This window comes from Cyprinodon tularosa, unplaced genomic scaffold (genome assembly GCF_016077235.1).
Source record: "Cyprinodon tularosa strain WSP-4 unplaced genomic scaffold, ASM1607723v1 ctg255, whole genome shotgun sequence".
NCBI lineage: Eukaryota > Metazoa > Chordata > Actinopteri > Cyprinodontiformes > Cyprinodontidae > Cyprinodon > Cyprinodon tularosa.
The window spans coordinates 307851-332085 of record NW_024038948.1 but is presented as its reverse complement, the minus strand read 5'-3'; the positions used below and the strand labels follow the sequence as shown (position 1 = coordinate 332085).

At 41.5% G+C, this 24235-nt stretch overlaps 1 protein-coding gene across 1 annotated transcript in view; it reads right to left on the bottom strand.

Moving 5' to 3' along the window:
- The window catches only part of tmtc2a (transmembrane O-mannosyltransferase targeting cadherins 2a), an 85317-nt gene that overhangs the window by 21781 nt on the left and 39301 nt on the right, over window positions 1-24235 (bottom strand). The window contains exons 3-8 of the mRNA XM_038288424.1: window positions 15954-16788; window positions 13873-13987; window positions 13175-13260; window positions 12199-12383; window positions 9509-9587; window positions 376-497 (exon numbers count right to left, since the gene is read on the bottom strand). Coding sequence (XP_038144352.1) covers window positions 376-497; window positions 9509-9587; window positions 12199-12383; window positions 13175-13260; window positions 13873-13987; window positions 15954-16788 — 1422 coding nt within the window. The remainder of the gene's footprint in view (window positions 1-375; window positions 498-9508; window positions 9588-12198; window positions 12384-13174; window positions 13261-13872; window positions 13988-15953; window positions 16789-24235) is intronic.

Sequence of the window (24235 nt, the reverse complement as noted above, 5' to 3'; positions counted from 1 at the left end):
TTCAATTAAATTGACATTTCTGGATTTCACACTGGAGAAATTTGCCTCTGCATTTAACCCATCCCCTTGGGAAGCAGTGGGTTGCCATTTTGCAGCGCCCAGGGAGCAGTGTGGGATTAAGGGTCTTGCTCAGGGACCCATAGTACAGAGTGTGGGGATCAGACCAGGCACTTGCAACCTTCTCATAGCAAAAGCGCACTGCTCTAACCACTAAATAACTAAACTCATAGAAAAATTGAAGATGCAATCCTGCAAATGTTGCAAAGCAGTTCTGCATTTTAAGTTACAGTAAGTATTGGTAACCACTGGAATGATCATAATGTTTAGTTAATCTGTATCTGTATGAAACTTTGTGTATCTTCAAAAGGTACATACAATGATTGACAAGAGTTTGCCGTAGGTGAGGTGGGCAGGGATATGGTCAGGCTTGGATCTGAGGGACTCTCTGTACCAGTAACCGGCCTCTTCAAGCTTGTTCAGCCTCATGTAGGCCTCTCCTGAAACAGATCCAAGATCACAGCTTTTTTAATATAATATAAATATCAATAACAAAATATATATAGTGACAAATTATCCCTAAAAGAAATTATTTTTGAAAAGATGGAATCAAATTTGTTTCAAACAGCTTCACAAAAAGTTTACTCTAAGGCAAGCCTTTGGAGGGAAGATAATATGTTGCCATGACGATCACCTTCTAAAGCTTGTGGGGATATTTGCAAAGAAAACATCTAGTTTAAGAATGCTAGGTTTCTTTAAAGCAAATGAATCAGTTTATATTTAAATACAACTGCATAGCATCAAAGGTAGTTCTATACTACGTCTGATGTTCTCTACCTTTTTTATCTCTACTACAAAAAACATAGAAGTTTAATAAATACAGCAAAATATTGCCAAACTAGTATGCAAGGATGTCCTAATCCAATCCCAGCTTCTGGCCTGGATTCCTGATCAATGTACGTATGTTTAAAGGATAAGTATCTAAGGGCCTAATACGCTGAATATTTCAACAGTCAGGGACATATTTGTGTAAGAAAAAACACATAATAAGCTGTGCACATTATTTTGTCGATCTAACCAATGAGGGTATCCTTAAAATCTAAATATTTTCACCCTTCACAATATAATTTATGCTGAAATGCAATTGTTCTGTATCACCTGACAAGCTTTGCTCTCTATTTTCATATAGCTCCAACAGTCCCGATGGAGCTGTGCAGAGAGCAGCTAAGCAATAGCCTTAAATTTAATTTCATGATATTAAAAGCTTCACACTAGCTTTCTAAAGCAGGGGTGTAACCTTTCTGAAGGTTGGGTGTCTGAACCATTACCTTTTAATATCTTAAAGAATAGGTTAGAAACGTGTCATATTACTATAGCATCATAGATCATGAATCAACACTTTACTTTCATTATGTAAACATAACATTTTTTGCAGAAATAATGTGCATACACAAATTAATAACTCCCACAGAAAAACAAAAATCAAGAATCCTTAGAGGAGACCCTAAAAAATCTAAAAAAGCCCTCAGTAGAAAACCATGAAGTATTAATAATCAGACATAGTTTTTAACCGTTTAAGGAAAAAGTAACACTTGTAAGAAAGTGTCAACATGCAAACGATTCCCTAACACCTAAGCAAAGTGCTTGGTTAGGTGGATTCTGACATCAGCTAGAGCAAGTAGTCTGTTATAATTGAATATCTGTCTAAAGTAGAATTTTAGAAGCAGGAAATAATCCAAGTAATATTAAGCACTATCCTATATTTGTATATACTACAGCAGCTTCCTTTACCAAGCTAAATGTACCCTATATTGATGTCTAACTGTGTTAATATGCAATTTTACTGTTGATAATAATCATAAAGACTCAAGTGACTAGAACGTTGTCATTAAGCTAGTTAAAGCTGACCAATTACAAACCTTGTATTGAAGGACTTTGGGTTTGGGATTGTTTGATGTGTGGTGTGTAGAAGTAGCCACTCAGCTCCCCCCTCTGGTTAGTGGTAGGTATTGCAGGCTGGGGTTTTTGCCCAGTCATGTTCTCTGTTAATTTCCTTCAATACTAAGATGGCAGTTCAGATGAAGGATAGTTGAAGACACAATCTGCTTTGTATCTTTGGTTTAGTTCGCCATCCACTGGTTTTTGTGTTCTGTGTGCGTCCAAGGATATGTAAGTAAATTACTGACATTATTATTTACAGATAGATGTGTATTTTTATTATATTTTTGATGATAGTTGGTAATTGTAATTATGATGCCAGCCAGCCACATGGCAAGCTAATTGGGTTTTATTTTCGCTTTTTCTGTTTTAGAACCACCACACAAACCTTACTGTTTTAAAAAACCCACCGTAAACAAATATTGTATGGATTTCTTTGATGGTGAAAAACCAAACTTTTTGGACATCAAGCATTTGATGATGTTTCACACGGCACCATTCCCACAACCATTTTTAATTGAAAATTTAGAATCCCTCATTACTTTTGGTGCCAAAACCCGGGGAAGAGTGATCACTTGACATTAAAATGTTTCCACATGAGAGGAGAGATACAAACTACAATGCGGATAATCGCCCGCACTCAGATACGTCCCCCCGCATGATGGATGATTACGAAGTGCACGCCACCCAGGATAGACACCCCTTCGCTACAGCGCACCAAGCCGCATGATCCCTAACCCAGCAGCCCTACAGTGGGAAGGCGTGGAGACAGCTCTGCTTCATCTTGCTCTCTAACCCGGGACCCCATTTATGATGCCGCCCAAAGTATCCCAGAGAGTCGGTGTACTCGGGACTCCAGTAAGTAGCACCCCTGATCCAAGTTTATAGAGCACCACCAGACCCCTCCCCTGCTATGAAGAGGGCGCGTCAGGTTAAGGAAAGAACCCCAGGTTTCAGGCACTGAAATGGAGAACAAAGGCACTCAATACAAGTAAACGCCAGACAATCCCGCCTCCTCCTCCCTCCTCTCTACGGCCAGATCCTGTTACCCATTTACCGCACGCATACCGCCAGTGCCCCTGTGAGCGGGCCCTCGCAGCCTCTCACAGTCCTCCAAGGCCAACGGCCCCCTGCTCCCCCCATGGGTGTAGCTGTGAAGGTGAAGCGACGAGGGGGAAATGGCCTCCTCCCCCCCATCTGTAGCAAAGGACGACACGCCGATCATGGCAGAAATCCTCTGCGTGTCTCTCGGGGAAGAGCACACCCGTCTTAGAAAGAGGGGGAGGGCCCCAGAGCCCCCCAAGGGTGGCTGAGTACTTGAGCAGTATTCGAGGGATCTGTGTCTCAAGAAAACACCCCCCGGCCAGAGCAACTGTCCAATCAAGCGGACCCATTCATCCAGTCGGGACCCCAAGCCCATTCATGCCCCTAGCCTGGGGGAGCCTATGCCCACCGACAGAGAGAAAGTGTCTATAGAGGGCCTAAAGCTCCCCATTCCAATTTCACAAAAGGGGGCCCCCCGTGAGTTTAATAGGATAAAACTCATTTTGAAAACCTTTCTCCCGCAGATGCTACAGAAAGGTTTAAATACCAAATACTTCTGGCCCATCTGAAATTTAAGATGCACTCCTCATAGCAACTCCTTTTGAACCCCTCCCAACCATATACGGACACCTGGCCTCACTAACCGTGATTATGGGCAACCCCATCAGTTGCTTTACGGCGCATTGCAGAGTTAATGGAGGCACCAGCACCGAAGCATGATGCGCCCCCTTCAAGAGGTTTGCCCCAGAGGAGAGTTTTGGGTTGGTAGGGCTCGACAAGCTGGGAGAAGAGGGTCATATAGAGCAAAAGTGTGGGTCCATGTAACCAGGTGATGCCCAAGCTCCCACAGGAACGGGTGCTGATTTTCATGAATATGTGCATCTTTCAATGTTCGAGTCCCTACTTTGTTCGACTTCTCGACTGGCTAAGTTCGAGCTAAAGGGGGTCCAAGAGTATGGGCAGGCTTGTTCAAGAAGTGAAAGAGACCACAGAGGGAAAAAAAGAGCGACAAAAGGATTCAAAGTCACTATGCCCCTACTGTACTCCACATCTGAGAAGTCCCCAGACAGCATCCTAACGCCAGTCCTGCAAGCAAGATCCTCCCATCATGCCCAACTGTCCCAAAGCCCGCACTACTTGAACCAGTGTACTACTTACCCCTTCCTACTGAGCAGCGCAGTGCCGGGATCAAGAGCAACAGAAGGTGCTGGCGTTGTGCCTTTTCCCATAAAGCGCCCAATGTCGACTAAAGGCTGTGTAAGTCCTGGGGAGGAGACTCTGGACGCCCTTCAGACCTCAACGCAAAACCAGCCACTGGGGAAAACCCTTTCCCTTGGAGTGCCCCCGACCAACGAAGTACTCTATTAATCGTAAGGCAGGCTCCACCAAGTGCTTTTAAAGGTGTTGAAGGTGTGTACCCAGGGGAAAAGGGCTTTGGAGACTTATGCAATACTTGATGATGGCTCAAGCGAAAAATGCCCTTTCAAGCTGCTACAAAGGGCCTTACATCTGACAGGTGAGCCAGAGAGATTCCCTTTTAGAACAGTGCACCAAGACCTTAAAGTGCTGCGGCTTTTCTGTCTCATCACTTTCACCGCCGGTCAACCGCAAAAGCCTTCCGATCCAGAACCCTTTTTATGAAACCCTTCGGGGTTTGGCAAACACTCTCAGCCTGTTAAGATGCTCCAGCGCCGTACAAACCTCAAGGCCTGCCCTCAAAGCAATAGAGTTCAGCCAATGGTCCTCATTGGATCTGACCTCCCACCTGTTTCCCCAAGAGCCAGTCCGTTTGGGGCCCCACCGGGAGGACCAGGGCTGTGAAGCCCAGACGGGGCTGGGTCACCAAGGGGCCCACTATGTTGTTCGGCAACAACTCCACCCCTGAACTTTTTTTGAACATTGGCGTACTTTCCCCCTCAGAGCAGCTCCAACCCCATGTGGAGAATTTGGAGAGGGATGTGGTCCCATACAAAAGTAAAAGGCTGGTGACCGTCGAGGCAGGACCAAGAGGCGGTGCACATGCTTGACACAAGACAGTACGGGGGGAGGGTTATGGGTCTTTCGCTACGCCACACCCCTGCTACGTGTGAAGGATATGCCCTGCCTCCGCAATCCCAAGAAGCTGTCCTCCAATCTGAGGACACTGAAAGACTCTGCTTAAAGACCCCCGAGAAAGCAGCGCCTATGGGGCTGAGATCTTTAAACTCAAACACCGGGTATGTTGTCAAGATTTAAGATGAGGGGGTAACGAGTCAACCCAATCCTGGTTTTTCCACATCAATGGTGAGCACAAGGGAAAAAAGGATTGTTTTAAAAATGCTCCACACTATAAAGGCCAGAACCTGAAAAGAGTTTCTGCTACCTGGTCCGACCCTTACCTCCACTTCTTTTGGTGTCCTCTAAATTCCGGGGAAAATGCTATCGCCCTCAGCATGACATCAAGGGCAAGTTCCCCAGGGGGGTTGTTACCCGAGGGCAGACCTTTTCTGGCTTCTTTGGGAGGGATCGAAAGGAGGGGTACCCCCCAATGTCATGAATGGGAAGTCCTCCCCTTTGGGAAACCCCAAACAGCCCCTGCTTTCAACTATGCACTGCAGAAGCATGTGGCAGGGCCACGCAACCAGGGGGTGAAGTTCGTTTTTCCATTGAGCGGTGCTTCTATTAGATAACCACCTGCAAAGTCCCCCTCCACTGAAAAGCCATCACTGGTTGACAAACTCAGGGGCCCCGCTTAAACCCCAGGTGGCTTCGTCTGCGCCATTTTGGGCTAGCAATGTCCCGGGAAATCATCACCACTGCCGAAGGAGTCAAATCTGAAGCATGAGCTATGGCCCACAGAATCCCTGAAGATCCTCAAAAGCTCACCCTTGGACTCGTTGGCTGTGTGCGTCAGACACTCTAGGGTACAATACACCTTCAGAAAGCCCTACTCCTACCATAGGAACACTACAGCACCTGGCAAAGGGTTTATGATCCACTATTTTTCCCTACCCTTTACCCGCGGCCAAAACATTGTGCAGTACCTATGGGGGGGAAGGGAAAGAAATGGGATGATCCCCCTTTCCACGGGTGCTCTCAAGGGGTGGGTGAGTTTGGGGAACCGAGCGCACACCCTTTCCCGAGATTTCCTACCTCGTTGTTATACAAGCCCCCCTCTGGGCAACCCTCTGCTCTGCGAAGCCTGCAAATTTCTGTGACGCATTGAGAAAGCTATGGCTCAGTACATACTTGCGTACAGAAATACCCGGGAAAAAGGTGGAAGTAGCTTTCCCGACACGCGATCAAGATAGCCCCCAAACGCCCCAGACAATGCCCCGGCTGGGAAATGGCGCAGCCCTTTACAGGTCCCAGGGGGGGGGCCAAGCTCCTACAGCATGAGTAACCCTGAGACCGATGAGGTGACCTCTGGACGGACTCAACCACTGTCCTGACTTGGATCCAGTAGACTCCTGCAAATTTAAGGTGTTTGTGGGTGCCAAGTCGCTGAAATCCCGGAGATAACAGGGCCCCAAACCCGGGGTACTGGACTCTCAAACAATCCCCCAGACGACTAACCGGGGAAGAGCCCAAGAAACCTTGCAGGGAAAAACATCGTTGGAGCCCGGCCCAGCATTCCGATCAGTCCCCGAACACTGGCCAACCAAACCCCCAGCGGGTCCCTGGAGGGTGAAGAGTTGCGCAAAACCACATTCTGTGGTCCATAAACCACTGCCCCACCCTTATCCTGCACAAGCCAGTTAGCAGTTTTAAAGAGTTAATGGGAAACATGGTCCAGGAGCGTCACGGGGACGGCAAAGGCCCTTCTCTCCACACCAGGACTATCGAAAAGCTGAGAGAACCTCTGAGAAAATCAGGTGGAATGCTTCCCGAGACCTCAAGCACCTGTCAGAGAGCAAACCATCCCCTCCACCAGTCGCTCATCGCCCTTGCCCCTGAGTATGACAAACAGCTCAATATTCGGGTTGGAGGAAGACTGCGGCGCAGCGCCTCTTGAGGCTGAGGGCACACCTATCGTCCTGGATCCCGCCCCCCCAGTCACCAGGCTCATAATCCAAAGGTCGTGCGATTTTTCGCCCCCCAGGATCTGAGGCCTCTTTGCTGAATTTACGTCGGAAGTACTGGATCCTCCGTGGCGAGAGGCGTGAAACGGGGATCAACATTCATTACTGAATGCCGAGATGGAGGGGAAAACCAGTTATACCCCAAAATGGCAACTTTTCCCCCTGCACGTTGCGGTTTGCTGAACCACCCTTTTTCTCCCCGGTATGGGTTTGTTTCGGGCCCCCTTACTGTCAAAGGGAGGCGACGACAGGAAAACGCTGGGGGTTACTATTCAAAAAATGCCCCTTTCCCCGCCGTCCACATAGACCCTTTTAGTTGGACCAGGGTTCCTTTCGATGGCACTCCGCCGATTCACCCCCAGAGGGAAACCTCTGAGTTACTTCGGCCAGGGACAATTTCAGAGGGGGGAGAGGGAACTGCACGACCCCTTTAAACAATGCACCCTGCCCTACAGTCCATGGAAAAACCCAGGAATTCCAGTTTAATCCCCCAAGGCACCCCACTTTGGGGGGCCTGGGAGAGAGAGATCAGGTCCATCAAGTCGGGCCCCGTAGCCACCACCAGTACAGATGTGAAAAAGAGGTCCCCCACACATCCCCTTTTTTGAAATTGAGGGCTACTCCCAAATTTGAAACCACGGGGGTTTTGTACCAGTGACATCGCGACCCAGATCCATGACACCCAACTGCTCTTGAGGGGGGGCAGGACCCCTCTTTGCCTCAGGTTTTGTACCGGGAAACTGAGCGCTGAGCCGAGCCGCTGGAGACAACCCAGTCTGGCTGACCAGTTTGGAGGAAGTTTTTAAGACACCCCCTGCCATTTCCCCCAGACACGACGAAAATGGCAGGGGACACCACTCCGCTCGCCAGGGGCTTTGCTATGATTGTGGGCCCCCAATTCCCAGAGTCTCGTGGCTGTAGGGTTAACGAAAGGTCACCCCGAGTGCAGACGGGAGGATCCGGGGCAGCGGAAACCAGGTCAAGACCGGAGCTACACCAGGGCCCGTTGCCCCCTGGTCCCACTGCCAGGGCCTTCCAGAGACTGCTCTCAATGGGAGTCCTTCCAGGATAAAAAATATACTTTGCTATTTGGGGGCGGCTTATAAGGGCTTTGGGGGTTTTGGGGTTGTTTGTGTGTGGTGTGTAGAAGTACCCCTCAGCTCCCCCCCCCTGGTTAGGGTAGGTATTGCGGCTGGGGTTTTTGCCCAGTCATGTTCTCTGTTAATTTCCTTCAATACTAAGATGGCAGTTCAGATGAAGGATAGTTGAAGACACAATCTGCTTTGTATCTTTGGTTTAGTTCGCCATCCACTGGTTTTTGTGTTCTGTGTGCGTCCAAGGATATGTAAGTAAATTACTGACATTATTATTTACAGATAGATGTGTATTTTTATTATATTTTTGATGATAGTTGGTAATTGTAATTATGATGTCCAGCCAGCCACATGGCAATGCTAATTAGGTTTATTTTCTGCTTTTTCTGTTTGTAGAACCACACACACACACTCTGTATCTGCTTTAAACCCACCAGTATACAAATATTGTATGGATCTTCTTTGATGGTGAATAAACCACAACATTTTGGACATCAAGCATTTGACTGATGCTTCACAGCGGTCACCATTCCCACAACCAGTTTTTAATTGAAATATTAGAATCCCTCATTACAAACCTATTGTATTGTTTTAAAAACGTATAGCCATACAGTTGACATTTACATAAAGCATCAGGCTTGAAACAATAATCCACATTTCTATTGTCTTCTTATCTGTATCAGGGCTAAACAAATGCTGACTGAGACACCTATATACTACACAATTTAAGAAGTAAGCTCCAGCATTTCTAGCATTGGAATTTTTTGTACAGAGACCCAACGTTAAACCCAAAGTTTGTTGGGTTCTACTAAAGACATGTTCTTGTTGCCTGTAATAACAGATGAGCTAAGTGACATCAGTTATGAAAACGTATCCTCAAGCCACCATTGTACTAATACAAATAGTGCCGCTCCCTAAACCCTTCAAACCACCTGACTAAACACATTTCTACATTCTACTCTACTCTGTCCAAGTATTACATGCTGATATTCCCTTGAGATTTCAGCCATGTTATCAGGATGAGCTTTTACTGATTTAATCATTGCTAGAATAACAAAAAAGGGAAAGTGAGGTTTAAAAAAGATAATCTTAAATAAAGAATAAAGAATTCTAAATGTGTCTTCAAAAACTTGTTTGGTAATCTGACTCGTTTGGTAAAGTTTTTTTTTTTATGTACAGGAAGTTAGGTCAATCTCTTTTACCTGTTTCAAAGCATAAACCTAAGGAAAAGATGTAAAACTCATCAAAGTTCTAGCGCACTACTATAGTAACTTAAAAGCAGAAATCCCTGTTGTAGTTAATTTACATTTTCACATATTTTCCATAATCCAATGGACTGCACAGAAAGATTCAGCAGACCTAAATGTAACTCACCCATCATGTTGAAAAGGCTGTGTGGTGCAAACTGTTTTGGCATTTTCTGCACTGCTTCTTTATAAAAAGACAGGGCCTCCTGCAGCACAAAAATAGAACAGATTCATTTTTATGCATCAGTATATAGGTCCATGACAGTCAAACATTAACTGAAGTAGCCGTTTCAGTGTCTAACAACTTCTAGTATTACACTAAATTCTAAATACAGTTATTTGGAAAAACATCTTTACCTCATAAATTGCTTGACATTTTGCCAAATTTCTATGACTACAATGTAGGTTTGGGAGCATATAGGATTTAATAGAGACACTAAAGACATCATATCCAATCCACAGGTGTGGTGTGTCTTTTTATAATATCTCTTTAAATCCATACCTTGTAGAACCATGTTTTCCTGCCATTCCAAACAAGTCCTTGCTAGTTTTGTACATCAGGATTAAATATGCATCCATTTTTCCTTAGAACACAGTTAGGATAGCAATAGTGCACATTTTTGCAATCACTTTTCAACTGCATTGCAGTTTGACCAAATCATTATAACACAAGGATATGCTTTGATGTAAACCGTTTTGTTACAGCTGTCTAGGCTACGTTCATACTGCAGGCCTTGATGCTCAATTCCGATTTTTTTGTGAATTCTGATCTTTCAGCTTTGCCATTCACATTTCTAAATATATATGACTTGTATGTAATCTCCTTTGTGAACTGCATTCATTCAGCTTAAGTGTCCTGGATGCACACTAGAGGACGCAATGACGTCAAAAGCCAGCGTGCTCTATGTTTGCGGAAGTAAACATGGATGTAGTGCTAGAGCACATCTAGCTATCTTTCCAAACCTTAAAACCCTCAATCTTTTCAAGATGGTTAAAAAAAATAGTACTCTCCGCATTATTGTCCGCCATGGTGTTTGTTTTTCTTGCTGCTTCTGCACAGCAAGATGCAGAATAGTGACCTTTGTCGGGTATTAATGGCTTTCAGGTCAAATGAATGCGACCTGGCCGTTCAGACACAGGTCGCATTTGAAAAGATCAGATTCGTATCGGATTCAGGACCACATAGCCAAGAGGCCTGGGTCGCATTGGAAAAAATCAGATCTGTGTTGTTCAGACTGGCATGAAAAGATCAGATACAGGTCGCAGGTGGGCAAAAAAAATCGGATTTGGGTTACTTCAGGCTGCGGTGTGAACGTAGCCTTATTTAACTTCTGGAAGGCCGACCTCTGCAGCAGGATCAAGTGTTTTACAGTCTCTACCAATTTTTTGTTTTTATTTTATTTATTTATGCATCATATTTAACACCATCCATCATCTCCACCTGTTGTATCTCTGCTGCAGCACACCCACAGCTTGTAGCTGCCACTACCGTGTTTCTCCATTGGAATTGTTTTAAATAAAATGTGAAGTGCCAGTTTATTGCCCAGCTCCTTCTCTGATTAATTGTGTCCTTGTCTGCCAGTCTTGGTGGATGTGTTGGCTGGTTTGCAGTTCAATGATATTCTTTTCCTTTTCAAATAATGGATTGACCACTACACTGTTGGGATCTGGAGGTCTGTCCACTTTCTCCACCAGAGGGCGTACTAGATCTCCTGGAGCCGGAGCTGATTGCACCACCTGTCGCTCATCTGCTCATCAGGAGATCTGTATTTAAGGAGGCGGAGGACTTCTCTCCAGTGCCAGAGTGTTTGCCAGTAACGGTTAGCAAGCCTGAGCCAACCAGCCTGTCTGAACCTCTGACTCTCTGAAAACCTGAACCTGATCTGTTTTCTCCTCTCTGCTTCCTAGATTGAATCTGCCAGAAACCTGAAACCCTGAAGAGTTTCTCTGCCGGTGATCTGCCTGTCCGTTCTCAAAAGAACTCTGGAGAACAATTCCTGTCTAAGACCTGCCTGCCCGCTCTCAGAAGATACTGGAAGGAAACTCAAATCTGTTATCTGCCTGCACTCAAATTAAGCTCTGCCTCCGCCTAGCCCTCAGCCTGCCGACAGCCTCTGGACCCTCAAGGTCCCCCCCCCTCTGCTGCTCAGTTCAACTCCAGAACAGGTACAGCCCTGCACACTCAAATCCTGCTAAATACCTGGACCTTCACTAACTCCTCTGTCCCCCTCTGCAGTGAACCTACTCGTGACCAGTCCTGGATCTGATTTATCTGTGTGCCTTTCAGAACCCACTCGTGACCAGACGAGTTCCCCTCTGGATCAGTCCTTTATTGTGTACAAATCTTCTTAATAAACCTTTGAACTTTTCTCCTGCCTCCGAGTGTTCTGCATGTGGGTTAGACATGTCAAACCAAACATGACATACTCTATGAAACACTCAGCCTAGGATATAGTTTTTTTTTACCCCAGTCCTACTACAAACTTCCCCACAAATTCATCTCAGAACTCTTTGTTATATTGCTCATTCTTCATGATTTTGTTTATTTTCAAACAAACTTCACATGCGCTTACTTTTTTATTTAGTGGTATCAGGACAAAAAAAGTTTTAAAACTTCCATAATCTTCCTTCCACTTGCTTTGTGTTTCTCTAACTGCATATCAAATCCGATTTAAATACATTAAGGTTTGTGGTTATGGTTTCAAAAAAGCCTAACATTTTGCTTTGTCTATTTGCATCTATAAAATGCACCTAAAGTAAAATGTTTAACAAGCTCTTGAAATAGGACCTTGTTACCATCTCCAAAAATCTACCCACCTCTTGCTGTCCATTCTCATGAAGCAGCTTGCCCAGGTTGTAAAGACAGCTGGTGACTGAGCTCTTGTGGGCATGAGGATCCTTTAGCTTTTCATCCGGGATGTCAGCACAAGTGAGGAAGGTACGCTTGGCCTCTTCCAAGTTACCCTGGTTCATGAGGATTATTCCTGTGTTCAGGTAAGCAGCTATGAGTAAAAGTCAAGAGAAAATAGGTTTGGGTTAATGAAAAAAATTCTGAAACAAATCACAACGGCATTCTTTAAAATCAATTGGTAGACACAAACAAGACTTGAAAAACGTGTTTTTTAAAATAAAGCATGCCTTAATTTTGACACAAACATCTTATTAAGGAGGGAAAAAAAAGATGTGTAGACTACAAAGTTCATGTATACAGCACCTTTCTCAGAGTCAAAGTGAAACTATACGTAATAGAAAAAAATGTTTTTCAAAAGGCTTTAATGTCTACAAAGTCAGTAAGTAGAGTATCAGGGGAAACCATACATAGGTGATGATATGACCAAATGGAGGAAAGCAAAAGGTCAAAGGGAGATTAAATAAATACAGGCAAGGGGGGAATAAAAAATACATTTACCTTGAAGAGATAAAGCTCAGAAGGATTAAAAGTCAATTAATCACACTGAACATTGAGAAGGGACACTTTTCCTTCTATATAAAATTGCCCTTGGAAGAGTGAAAGACAAACGATCATCTCACATGTGAGCACTCGAGTGTGAGATTGAATGTTATCATTTTACCGTCAAGCTGAATGAGGTTATTTTAAATAGTAGTGCAGTCACGCAGCATCCAGTTCAGCATGAAAACTGCAGCATTACGACAGTCCAAGAAGGACAGTTGTGTGTAATGTAACCAGACAAGTCCAAACCAAGAGGGAAGGAGGAGAATCTTTGCTGATAGTACTTTCCTTATATGCTTTTACAATATTATTCAGCAAACAAATACAAGACGGAATGCTTACATGCCAAAGTTGGTCGACTTGAAATAGCAAGCTTGTAATAATGCAGTGCCTCAGAAAAACGTTCATTCTCCTGCAGCAGCAAACCCCTGAGATGAAAAGGAGAAAAGTGTTAACCTTTAATGTTATGGCAAACTCATTATCAGATTCTATATTTGATAGGTATCATTTTAGAAGAAGAAATCCTTTCAAACACTGTAACAGTCCAATGTATCCTAACATTTATCATGCTAAAAGAGCTTCTCTACCTTTAAGAATGACCTGCCAGATTTTCTTCTCCCCTCTCCCTGTAATGATTTGTGAGCTTACTGACGCCTATGAAATAAGACGAGATGTGAGGGTTTAAAAGAACGTGGATCCATTTGGGGGAGCATAGCACCTTTGACACCCTTCCAGATTAGAAATTGTTTTCTGTTCTCCGACAGGCTCTGCAAACACGACTGATCAAATCATGAGCAGAAGGTATAAAGAGTCTTTAGGGAAACACAAAGTAAATCCGTAGCTGTGACACTTTTGCTCTCTCTCACAAGCTTTATTTCTGCTGCGCTTAATCTATTTCAGATTGCAGCCCGTAAATTCTTGTTATATTTTAATCTACTTTGAATCTTTTGGTATATCACTTCTATTTTCTCATGTGGTGGCATGAACGAATATGACCCCTTCTACAAAGAATGTAGGTGTGACATTTTGCTAACACTCACAGGTTATACAGCATATCAGCCATGTTCCCTCGGTAGTGAAGAGCATTTCGGTATGCCTTCTCCGCCTCTGCCATTTTGCCCTGGTTCTTCAGTACATTACCTAGGTTTCCCCAGGCTAATGGAGACAATCAACACTTAAATAGTAGAAAAACACACTTATATGATAGAAAAAACACAAAGTAGCACATTAAGTAGAAAGAAACATACATGTTTTATTTTTTTATTGCTAAGAAAAATTTTATATGCTTTATATAACCAACCCTCTTTAATCTGATTGAACTGAATACAGTTCTGAGCAACCAGTTGTCATCTGATGCCCTATGCCTAATTACTAGAAAACGGAAAGAGAACTGAACTAATGCAAACATCTCATCACATGACCATCCCTCTAAACTAATGATTCCATACCGGGCTTAAGCGCACCCCTGGTGTTGTACGAGTGCATTGCAATGGGGTATATGAAAATATTTTATTTCCTAGGTAGTAAAATAAAAGAGGGCTGGGATCTGTTTTGCTTTGTGAGGACCAATTTGAAAAATAAACAAGCTTTAATCAACCAAAAAAGAAAGTTTTTCTTGTATGTTTGACTTCACCTTTATCTATGACACACATCAAAACCAGGCAGAGGAACAGACTGGGTGTAGAGAATAGCTCTGTTCTGCTCTTTTTTCACACTGATCTATCGGAGCTCATCAAACAAGCTCAGTTGTCTTAATGAAGACAAAGTAAAGCTAATTAGGTCAGTCTGACCATAATTTTTCTTCAATATTTTGTTCCTAGTTTTTCAAGTTTAAATGTGAGGGAGTTACTCAGAGGAGATTCAGTTTTATTGGCTTTATGATTTATATGATTTTATTTTGTATTTATTTTGATTCCTTAATAGTCAATATTTTTACGTTGTTTTTTATTTCATAATTAGTTATTGTACATTCCACTTTTGGACAATCATCAATTCTTTTGGCTGAGAGGGGGGAACTCATGTAAGACAAATTTCCGATATTGGTACGTCAAGTCAAAAAAGGTTGGGGAAAAACTGACCTAAGCTGCTAAAATGGATAAGGAGGATTTTTATTAAGGTTTAATGCTCCCAGTGATACACTGCAAAAACGATCTAGAAATAAGTCACCATTTCTTAATTTAAGTAAATATACCCTTAATTTCATTAGGTAAAAAAGATGATCTGCCAATGGAATTATTATTTGTTCTCTTAAAATAAGATAATTATATAATATGCACATGAAATAATACAATTACATTTTTAAGTTGTTTTTTTTTATTTCAAATGTAAATTGTCTTGTTTCATTGGAAAAGTGTCTTACTGACCTCAATTCAAGAACAAATGCACAGCTTTTAAGAAAAAATGACATTTAGATTTCAATTTTTTTGTGTAATAATTGGTACCCCATAAATTTGGCCTTTATGAAAGATTGGCTACAGTAAAGCCACTATAAATATAAGTACTTCTGTTCTGTTCAGCAACAAGCTCATCATCACCCAACTGCCAAAAAATGAATGTCGGAGTATATCGGCTTGCATGTTAAAGTTCAGAAGCAGAATGTTTCTATCAGTATGCTGATAACAGTTTAAAATGTGTGTAACCCATTGTTAAGTAAAAAAAAAAGGGTTTGTTCTCATTGCTATTGTTGTTGGCTATCGTTCTGTTTGAGTAGCTGATCAGGTCTTTTCTAACATTCCTTACTATTAAATGCGTAATAAAATGATTTTTGCTCATACTGTATTGTGTGAACATTGGAATGTGTTAAACCTATCTGAGCTTATCTGAGCTTGAGCTATTTTGCAAAGATTATTGGGCAGAAGATCTATCTACAGAAATTATTTGGATGTCAAGAGCTGGAAGAGACATATTCTACAAAAGAGAAAAAAATGTATAGAAATACAGAAAACTATGTACATTTTGCTTCTCCTTTAAAATTAGGCACCACCACCAAATACAATTCAAATAGAATTGTGATTTTAATGGAACAATGGTGAAAGGTTTAAACAAAGTTTATAAGGCACTTCAGCCAGGTTAATTTAACAGACTAGAGAGATGTCCTCATGATAACTGATTATCTTCTTACCTTTTGCAGGGTTGACCTGGATCCCGGACTTATAGAGATTTTCTTCATTGCTCCAGTCTTTATTTCTTTGAACTGTTTTTAGCCCATTTAGAAGAACAAGTCCAATGCAAAGAGACAACATTATAAACTTACAGGCTCTAGTCCTCAGTCTGACATACAGGGTACGTGCACCTGTTGCAACAAGTATGCAATACCCTATACTGGGGATGTAGAGTACCCTTTCTGCGATTACAAAACCCACATAAAAGAATAAGTTGGTGGCTGGGATAAAGGGCAATGCCAAGATGCTCAAGGAAAACACAACTAAGCTTTCTGTGGGAGGCAGAGATGTCTGTGAGTAACAGTGGTAAGGTACAGCACATCCATTCAAAGTGGGCCTTGGCAACCCCAGGTCTGTGTTTTGGTTTGTATCAGGGGCATGGTAACCATTCCCATTGGTGACAGATTTTCCATTTGTTATATGGGCTTTCCCGTTGGTTTCCCTTGTTGCAAAACCAGAACCTCGAAGGCTAGACAAAGCCAAGAGAATCAATCCGCAATAAAAGGCAACCGTGTGAAGGTTCCTCCAGTCGGCCAAGTACCTGACCAAGGGTACGGCGTCCATGGACCAGTCAAAGCTGAGCTTGTCGGGGCAGAGTAGGAGCCAGGCATTGGCAGCAGGCAAGTAGAAGAATGTTAGTGTCCGTGTGAGAAAATCAGGGGAATCAGCTGTTGGGTTGTCAGAGTTGGAGAAGTTTGGAGGCTTGTTTCCCATCCAGTAGAGGCGGGCGGACAGCAGAATCACTCCCCAGCAGGCCAGTGAGCAGAGGCTCAACAAAATACTCAGATTCTTTTTCTTAAAGAGAAACAAAAAGGAAAAAGATCTGAATAGATAAACCCCTTTTAAGCATAAAAAAAAAAAAAAAAACATTTTTTGTGCACAACACATCCACATATACTCACTTGAAAAAGAGGCCTGAATCATAATCAGATTATATTTCAAATGTGTTTGCATATCTTAGCAGAAATAAAAAAAATTTGCAAACAGATCTTTTATGAAATTCGGAAGACTCATATTTTTTTTCCATCAATGAAAAATGTAATTGTTGCTCTTTCTAACAATGCAGTTATCTTACATCTGCAGAATCAGAGAAATATTGCTCTGTTGAAATGGAAAAATGACAAACACAAACTATTAAAACACACTTGGAAAGCCTTCCACTGTAATGATTCGAGCTTTGGTGATCAGCTACATGGTCCCTTATGTTAAATATGTGATTACTCAGTTGAAGGAAAGATAATTATTGAGTTTTAAATTTGGCTGGCCAAGAAATTCTTCGGTGTCATGATGATTTTACTATGCAGAACGGGAAATCCCATATTTCTCAAAACAAAAAGGGGAGAAATGTCAAAACCCTTTTACGTATCTTTCTTTTTCACATACTACTAGTTCACAACAACAGATTCACCCTGATTTGAGATATTGTGACATTTTAATATCATAAGATCTCCTGCTATGATATCTCATTACACTAAAGAATTACATAATACCTCATTTTGTTTTTACAGCGATGGAAAAAAAAGTCAAATCTAATCAAAGCAAAACCTTATCAAACAGAACGACCTAGAGAACCCCAATACAGATATTACAATCATATTTACGATCCCTCCTTCCAAGGGGTTGAAGTAAAACATAATAGATGATGATTGCAGACATGGTGCCAGCTTTCTACTTTCTCAGCCAATTTATTTTATTTTCAAGCACTAGTGCACTGTAAACTCTATTTGAACCCATCTTCAGGGAACCAATGCGGTGTGTATGTGCACTCCAACTTACAGCATATTCTTAGGGTGGGAGTGTTGAACTTTCTTTTAACATAACCTGAATCTGAAATTTGTTTTTTCGTGAAGCAAGGAACCCGAAAGGAAAACAAACTCGCCATATTGTTGGGTTTGGATCAGACCCGAAGATCTCTGATCTTGAAAGCCTTCTTGTAACTGGCAGTTTGCCAATGATGCACCTTCTCTTCTTTAACTTTCATTTCTCCCAAATGCCATTCAGTTTATTCTTTAAATGCTCATTTCTTCATAAACTCCCACAAAACCTTGTTGTTTTCCTCTCATTCCCCTCAGCCCTTATTCATGCACTTTATGCTTTTCTTCCCACTCAAGTTTTTGTATCAACTTAGTGTCCTAATCTATTATCCATATGTATTTTTATCCAAGTATCCTTCATCCTTTCAAACCTACCTCTTCTCATCTCACTCATCCTTTACTCTCATTCCTAACTCCGACCTACTGTATTCATTACAACACAGTTTCCTTTACTGGGAATTGAATCCTAAGATCAGTTTCCTCTTCAGCTCATTTGTCTTACTTATTCCAAAATCTTAACACTTTCTCATCTCCACACATCTTCCTTAAACCTCCTTTGTCATTTCTCTTATTCCACTCATCCTCTACATTCTCCATCTTTCTTCTTACTTCATCCTCCATACATCTTCTCATCCTAAGTATATCACCTAAAAAACTCATCATCTTTCCTCTTAAACTCTAATTCTTCTCATCCCACTATATCTTTCTCATTAAATTTGCCATCCATATCTATCTATTCTGGGTTCATTTATCATATCTATCCCTGGTTTCTTATACGCTATGCACACAACACATCTTTTTCATCACTCGTTTGATTTCCCTCATTTAATCCATCTGTCATCCTTTCATAGCATATTTTTCATCTCGATAATTCCACTTATCTATAATCTTTAACCCTTATCCACCTCCTTCATCTCTCACCACTAATATCTGTCTCTTCTCATCTTACAAAATCTCATTTACCCACCCCTGAATATGCCTGTCTCTCATTTTTATAAGTTATCATCATTCTTATTTAAATTAATCCTTTTCAGTTTTTCCTATTCTTACCTCCTTTCCTTCAATATTATTTAATCCAAATTTTAAAATTTCTAACTTTATTTTTTCACAGCATCTTCAACCAAGGCTTTAGAATTAGTTGGGAACTACATTTTATGGGTTATTGACTCCTAATTTCTTTATTCCCTGCTAGACAAATTCCCAAAAGTAAGTAACCCTACATATGAATTCCTATTTGTATCTCTTTTTTTTTAAACTCAAATTAAAGCTGTCAGTTTAACCTGCCATTGCGCCCTCTTTGCTAGTAAAGTAACCTTTATATTTAAGCCCTAAAATCTCCCTGATATGTTGAATGGTGGGGATAATTGGTATCACATTGTTTTTCAGTCCACATGTGAAACAGGTGATATCTTATCTTATGGCTGAAAATATAAGAGTTCGGCAGTGTTGGGATCTGGAGCTGTACCACCTTCCTCCAGCAGAATGCGCCGTGGGTCTTCTGGAGCTGGAGTCTTCCAGCACACCTGAGACGCATCTACTCATCAAGAGACCTTCCCTTTATAACCAGCTGCCAGACCTTGCTTCGAAGCCACAGTGTTGACCTAGTTTGGTTAGCGACCTGAGCCTGAACCTGAAGAATCTTAGCTGTCTCTTGAGAGAGATCTGATTCTAACTCTCCCTTGTTTTTGCCTCACAGGAAACCTGTCTCTAACCTGAAGCTCTGGATGAGCTTAACCTGCCGAGATTGCCCTAGTGAGCCAAACCTGAAGATTCCCATGTGGATTTCCCCTGCTGCTCTTAGTTAAGAGCCGGAACTCTGATCAAGGTCTGCCATTAAAGTCAGAAGCAAGACGCTGCAGCTGCTCTTGGACTCTGCTGAACAAACAGTCTCTGGACCCAACGGTTCCCTCTCTCTCTCAAAGAGAAGCCCGGACTCTATCAAGGTATACTCTTGAATTATCAAAGACTCATAACTCATCAGCCTGCTTCCTAATCAAACTATCATCTCTGCAGACTTCAGTGAACCAGCCCGGACCAGTTCCTGATCTTGTGTTTAAGTGTATCTCTCAATAAACTCTGTTTACCCAGCCTCCGTTGTGTTCTGCATGTGGGCTAGGAACCTTAGACCCATCATGACAGGCAGACTAATTTTACCACTCTTTTTTTTTCCCTTCTAACAGATTTAATATGGGAAAGCCTGATCTATGGATGACTATTTTTAACCAGCAAAGGGCTGCTTTCTGCTTTTGGAAAATCACCTACAGGGGGGAGAACAAGTATTTGATACACTGTTGATTTTTCAGGTTTTCCCACTTGCAAAGCTTGTAGAAGACTGTAATTTTTATCATAGGTACTCTTCAAATGTGAGTAATGGAATCTAAAACAAAAATCCAGAAAAATACAATGTATGATTTTTAAATAATTAATTTCTATTTTATTGTGTGAAATAAGTATTTGATCATCTATCAACCAGTAAGAATTTTGGCTCTCACAGTCATATTAGTTCTTCTTTAAGAAGCCCTCCTGTTCTCCATTCATTACCTGTATTAACTGCACCTGTTTGAACTCGTTACCTGTATAAAAGACACCTGTCCACACACTCAATCAATCACACTCCAGCATCTCCACAATGCCCAAGACCAGAGAGCTGTGTAAGGACATCAGGGATAAAATTGTAGACCTGCACAAGGCTGGGATGGGCTACAGGACAATAGGCAAGCAGCTTGGTGAGAAGGCAACAACAGTTGGTGCAATTATTACAAAATGGAAGAAATACAAATTAACGGATAATCTCCCTCGGTCTGGGGCGCCATGCAAGATCTCACCTCGTGGAGCATCATTGATCTTGAGGAAGGTGAGGAATGAGCCCAGAACTACACGGCAGGACCTGGTCAATGACCTGAATAGAGCTGGGACCACAGTCTCAAAGAAAACAATCAGTAACACTCTACGCCATCAAGGATTAAAATCCTGCAGTGCACGCAAGGTGCCCTTCCTCAAGCCAACGCATGTCAAAGCCTGTCTGATGTTTGCAAATGACCATCTGAATGATCCAGAGGAGGAATGGGAGAAGGTCATATGGTCTGATGAGACAAAAATACAACTTTTTGGTTTAAACTCCACTCGTCATGTTTGGAGGAAGAAGAATGATGGTACAACCCCAAGAACACCATCCCAACCGTGAAGCATGGCGGTGGAAACATCATTCTTTGGGGATGCTTTTCTGTAAAGGGGACAGGATGACTGCACCATGTTGTGGGAAGGATGGATGGGGCCATGTATCGTGAGATTTTGGCCAATAACCTCCTTCCCTCAGTAAGAGCACTTAAGATGGGTCGTGGCTGGGTCTTCCAGCATGATAACGACCCAAAACACACAGCCAGGGCAACTAAAGAGTGGCTCCGTAGGAAACATCTTAAGGTCCAAGAGTGGCCTAGCCAGTCTCCAGACCTGAATCCAATAGAAAATCTTTGGAGGGAGCTTTAAGTCCGTGTGGCCCAGCAAAAGCCCCGAAACCTGAAGGCTCTGGAGGAGATCTGTATGGAGGAGTGGGCCAAAATCCCTGCTGCAGTGTGTGCAAACCAGGTCAAGAACTACAGGAAACGTCTGATCTCTGTAATTGCAAACAAAGGTTTCTGTTACAAATATTAGGTTTCATTGTTCTGGTGTATCAAATACTTATTTCACATAATAAAATGGAAATTAATTATTTAAAAATCATACATTACATTTTTCTGGAATTTTGTTTTAGATTCCATCACTCACAGTTGAAGAGTATCTATGATAAAAATTACAGTCTTCTACAAGCTTTGCAAGTGGGAAAACCTGAAAAATCAACAGTGTATCAAATACTTGTTCCCCCCACTGTATAGATGACTAATTGTAGTGGTCCAATGCCCTGAAGATGGAAATAACTATCAAATTTCATGCTTAAGTATGGTACAAAGTTGAAAAAGGAGATGCTTTGAACACTAAATGGTGAATGCCTTTATTGACGGATGAGCCTACAGTCTTAGTCAATGCAGAACACTGATTAAGAAATCCAATTCTGCTTTGTACTGGAAGATAAGGCAATTTCAGGAGGAGAGTCACTCACTGGTATTTAGTAGAATGAGCTCCATTCTGCATCTTTCTGCCTTGTCAATTTCTAAATTGCTCTTTAATTGACTCTGAAATTGATCACAACCCAACAAACTTAAAGATAGCTAAGGGGATATTCCCAGTCCACTTTAATCAAGTTTTCTAATTTATTTAGTTTAGACAAAGTGAGCTGATACAGCAAAAACAAAGATAGTAGAGAAAGAAAGCATATGAAATATGTTTAAATTTCTAATGTTTTCTAGTTATGTTCTTTTTGGTCTTATTGTGTTGTTTGTTCTAAACCATTGTTGTCATGTTTTCACAATAACAAGGTGTGTTGGTTTTTATCACATGTGTTTTCTGATAGAATCTTGTTCTTTTCTCATGTCAGTCTGTGGCTAACCTTTTTCAATCATAAACCCTCCTCAGCAGTCATCTGAATTTCTTTCCATGAGTTTAAGTTCGTGTAGTTCATGATACAAGCTTTTACAGTATTTCAGTACATGATATTATTATTAGTAGTATGATAGTATTTCAGTAGCATGATGTAACCTCATGGCTCTCCTGGCTCAAGTCACAATATAAACCAATCAATAGCAAGTACACTGGTAAATATATATTTTGAGTTTCACTAAGTTATTACTTTCAGAAACTCTTGCAAAGTGGCTCCATATTGGATCTGCATCTCCGAGCTCAAAAAGTCACTTTACGTCTCGCTATTTACCTCACATTCATTTTTCATGAATTTCCCCTAAAAAAGCTTATTCTCTCAACAATAGTACTTTTATTTGATCAATCTGTCACACTTTAAATCTTTATAAGCCAACAGTACAGGGCTACACTTTCATCTCGGAACTCTGCATTTCATTATTTACTTAAAATTTATTGATCCCAGAAGTGTGTGGTCTGTCTGTTGACACTATAGTCTGGAGATGGTTTAAAACTTGTCAGAGGAAACAGCAAGCCACGGCTGACTTCATGCAAACACTATTTGAAATGGCTGTGGACTGACGCAACACAGCAGGGGGGAAGCTTTCCGTTTTTGTTTTTTTTTAGACTAGTCCTCTATATACTGCTCATTACTTGGAGCAAAAACAACTTTCTTTCAGTCTCCTTGTTCGTGGAGTTAAAATTAAGAAATTGTTCTGTGTATAACAAGAAACCTTAAAGCACTGGGATCGAGTGACTTGTGCATGAAAAACTACCTTCAGTGCTTCCAACATAGTTTTTACATACACACACAGTGTGTGCAATGCTCTTATACGATGTTAGGCTGATCTGGAAGCAGACTTCCAAGTCATCTAAAAACAAAAAGACATCATTGCTGCTGAAAAGAAAGAAGTAAATAGAAGAAGCCAATTAGTCTGTGGTGCTCCTAGTGAAAGATATGTTGCTGCTAGCAGAGTTCGGTTAATAAGATCATTGGTTGAACTTCGCTTACCAGATTTCAACAGCTAATTAAGAAAAGCATGATTTCAGGGTAGGGTAATAGTTTAGAATGTTCCTTTTGTTAGTATTTAACGATCATAATGGGTATTTCCATTTATAAGGCAGTGGATAAACAAACATGGCAGTAAAAGTGTTGCAGGTTGTGCTTAGTTATATATATATATATATTATATATAAAAAATCTAAAAGGGCATGTTTATTTACCCTTAAATTGTGTCACAGTTGTCTGTATATGGTTAGTAATGACTCTGAGTTTCAGTAGCTTTTTTTTGGCTCTGTTTCTCCTGTTTTACCCGTCGCACCTGGCCAATCATCACACCTGAAATGTGTCCATAATTTAGTCGGGAATGTATTTAAGCGCAGAGTTTCAGGTTCCTTCCATTCAATTTTTGTCTGGTGGAATACCTTCATTTAGCATTTGTTCTTCATATAGCAACTGAAGTGTGCAAAAAAAAGAAAAAAAAGGCATAAAACAATTTGGTAATGTCTTATTTTCAAGAAGTCTATCCTGGTACTGTAAACAGCAAACTAACATGAACATTGACCTATGGTCACAGCGCATATGGTGATAAGATTATTTAGGAAGAATCTTTTCTTTTACATTTCGCAATATACTTTTGTATTATGGAGATTGTATCTTTCATATAAGTGTACACGATTTGGGGCCAGTTTCAGTTTACAAAAACTTTTATTAAACTGCTTTTAGCTCCTAAATGAGCTCTCTTTTAATACAGTGGTTCTCATGCTTAACCAGGATTGGGACGTAGCTTTTAATTGGTTTGGTGAAATAACTGGGGTATCATTTATAAAACATAGTATAGATCCATACTAAAAACGACCATATGCCACTCACCTGAAAATTAAGTACATACAAAAAATCCAAATTTATAAAACAATGG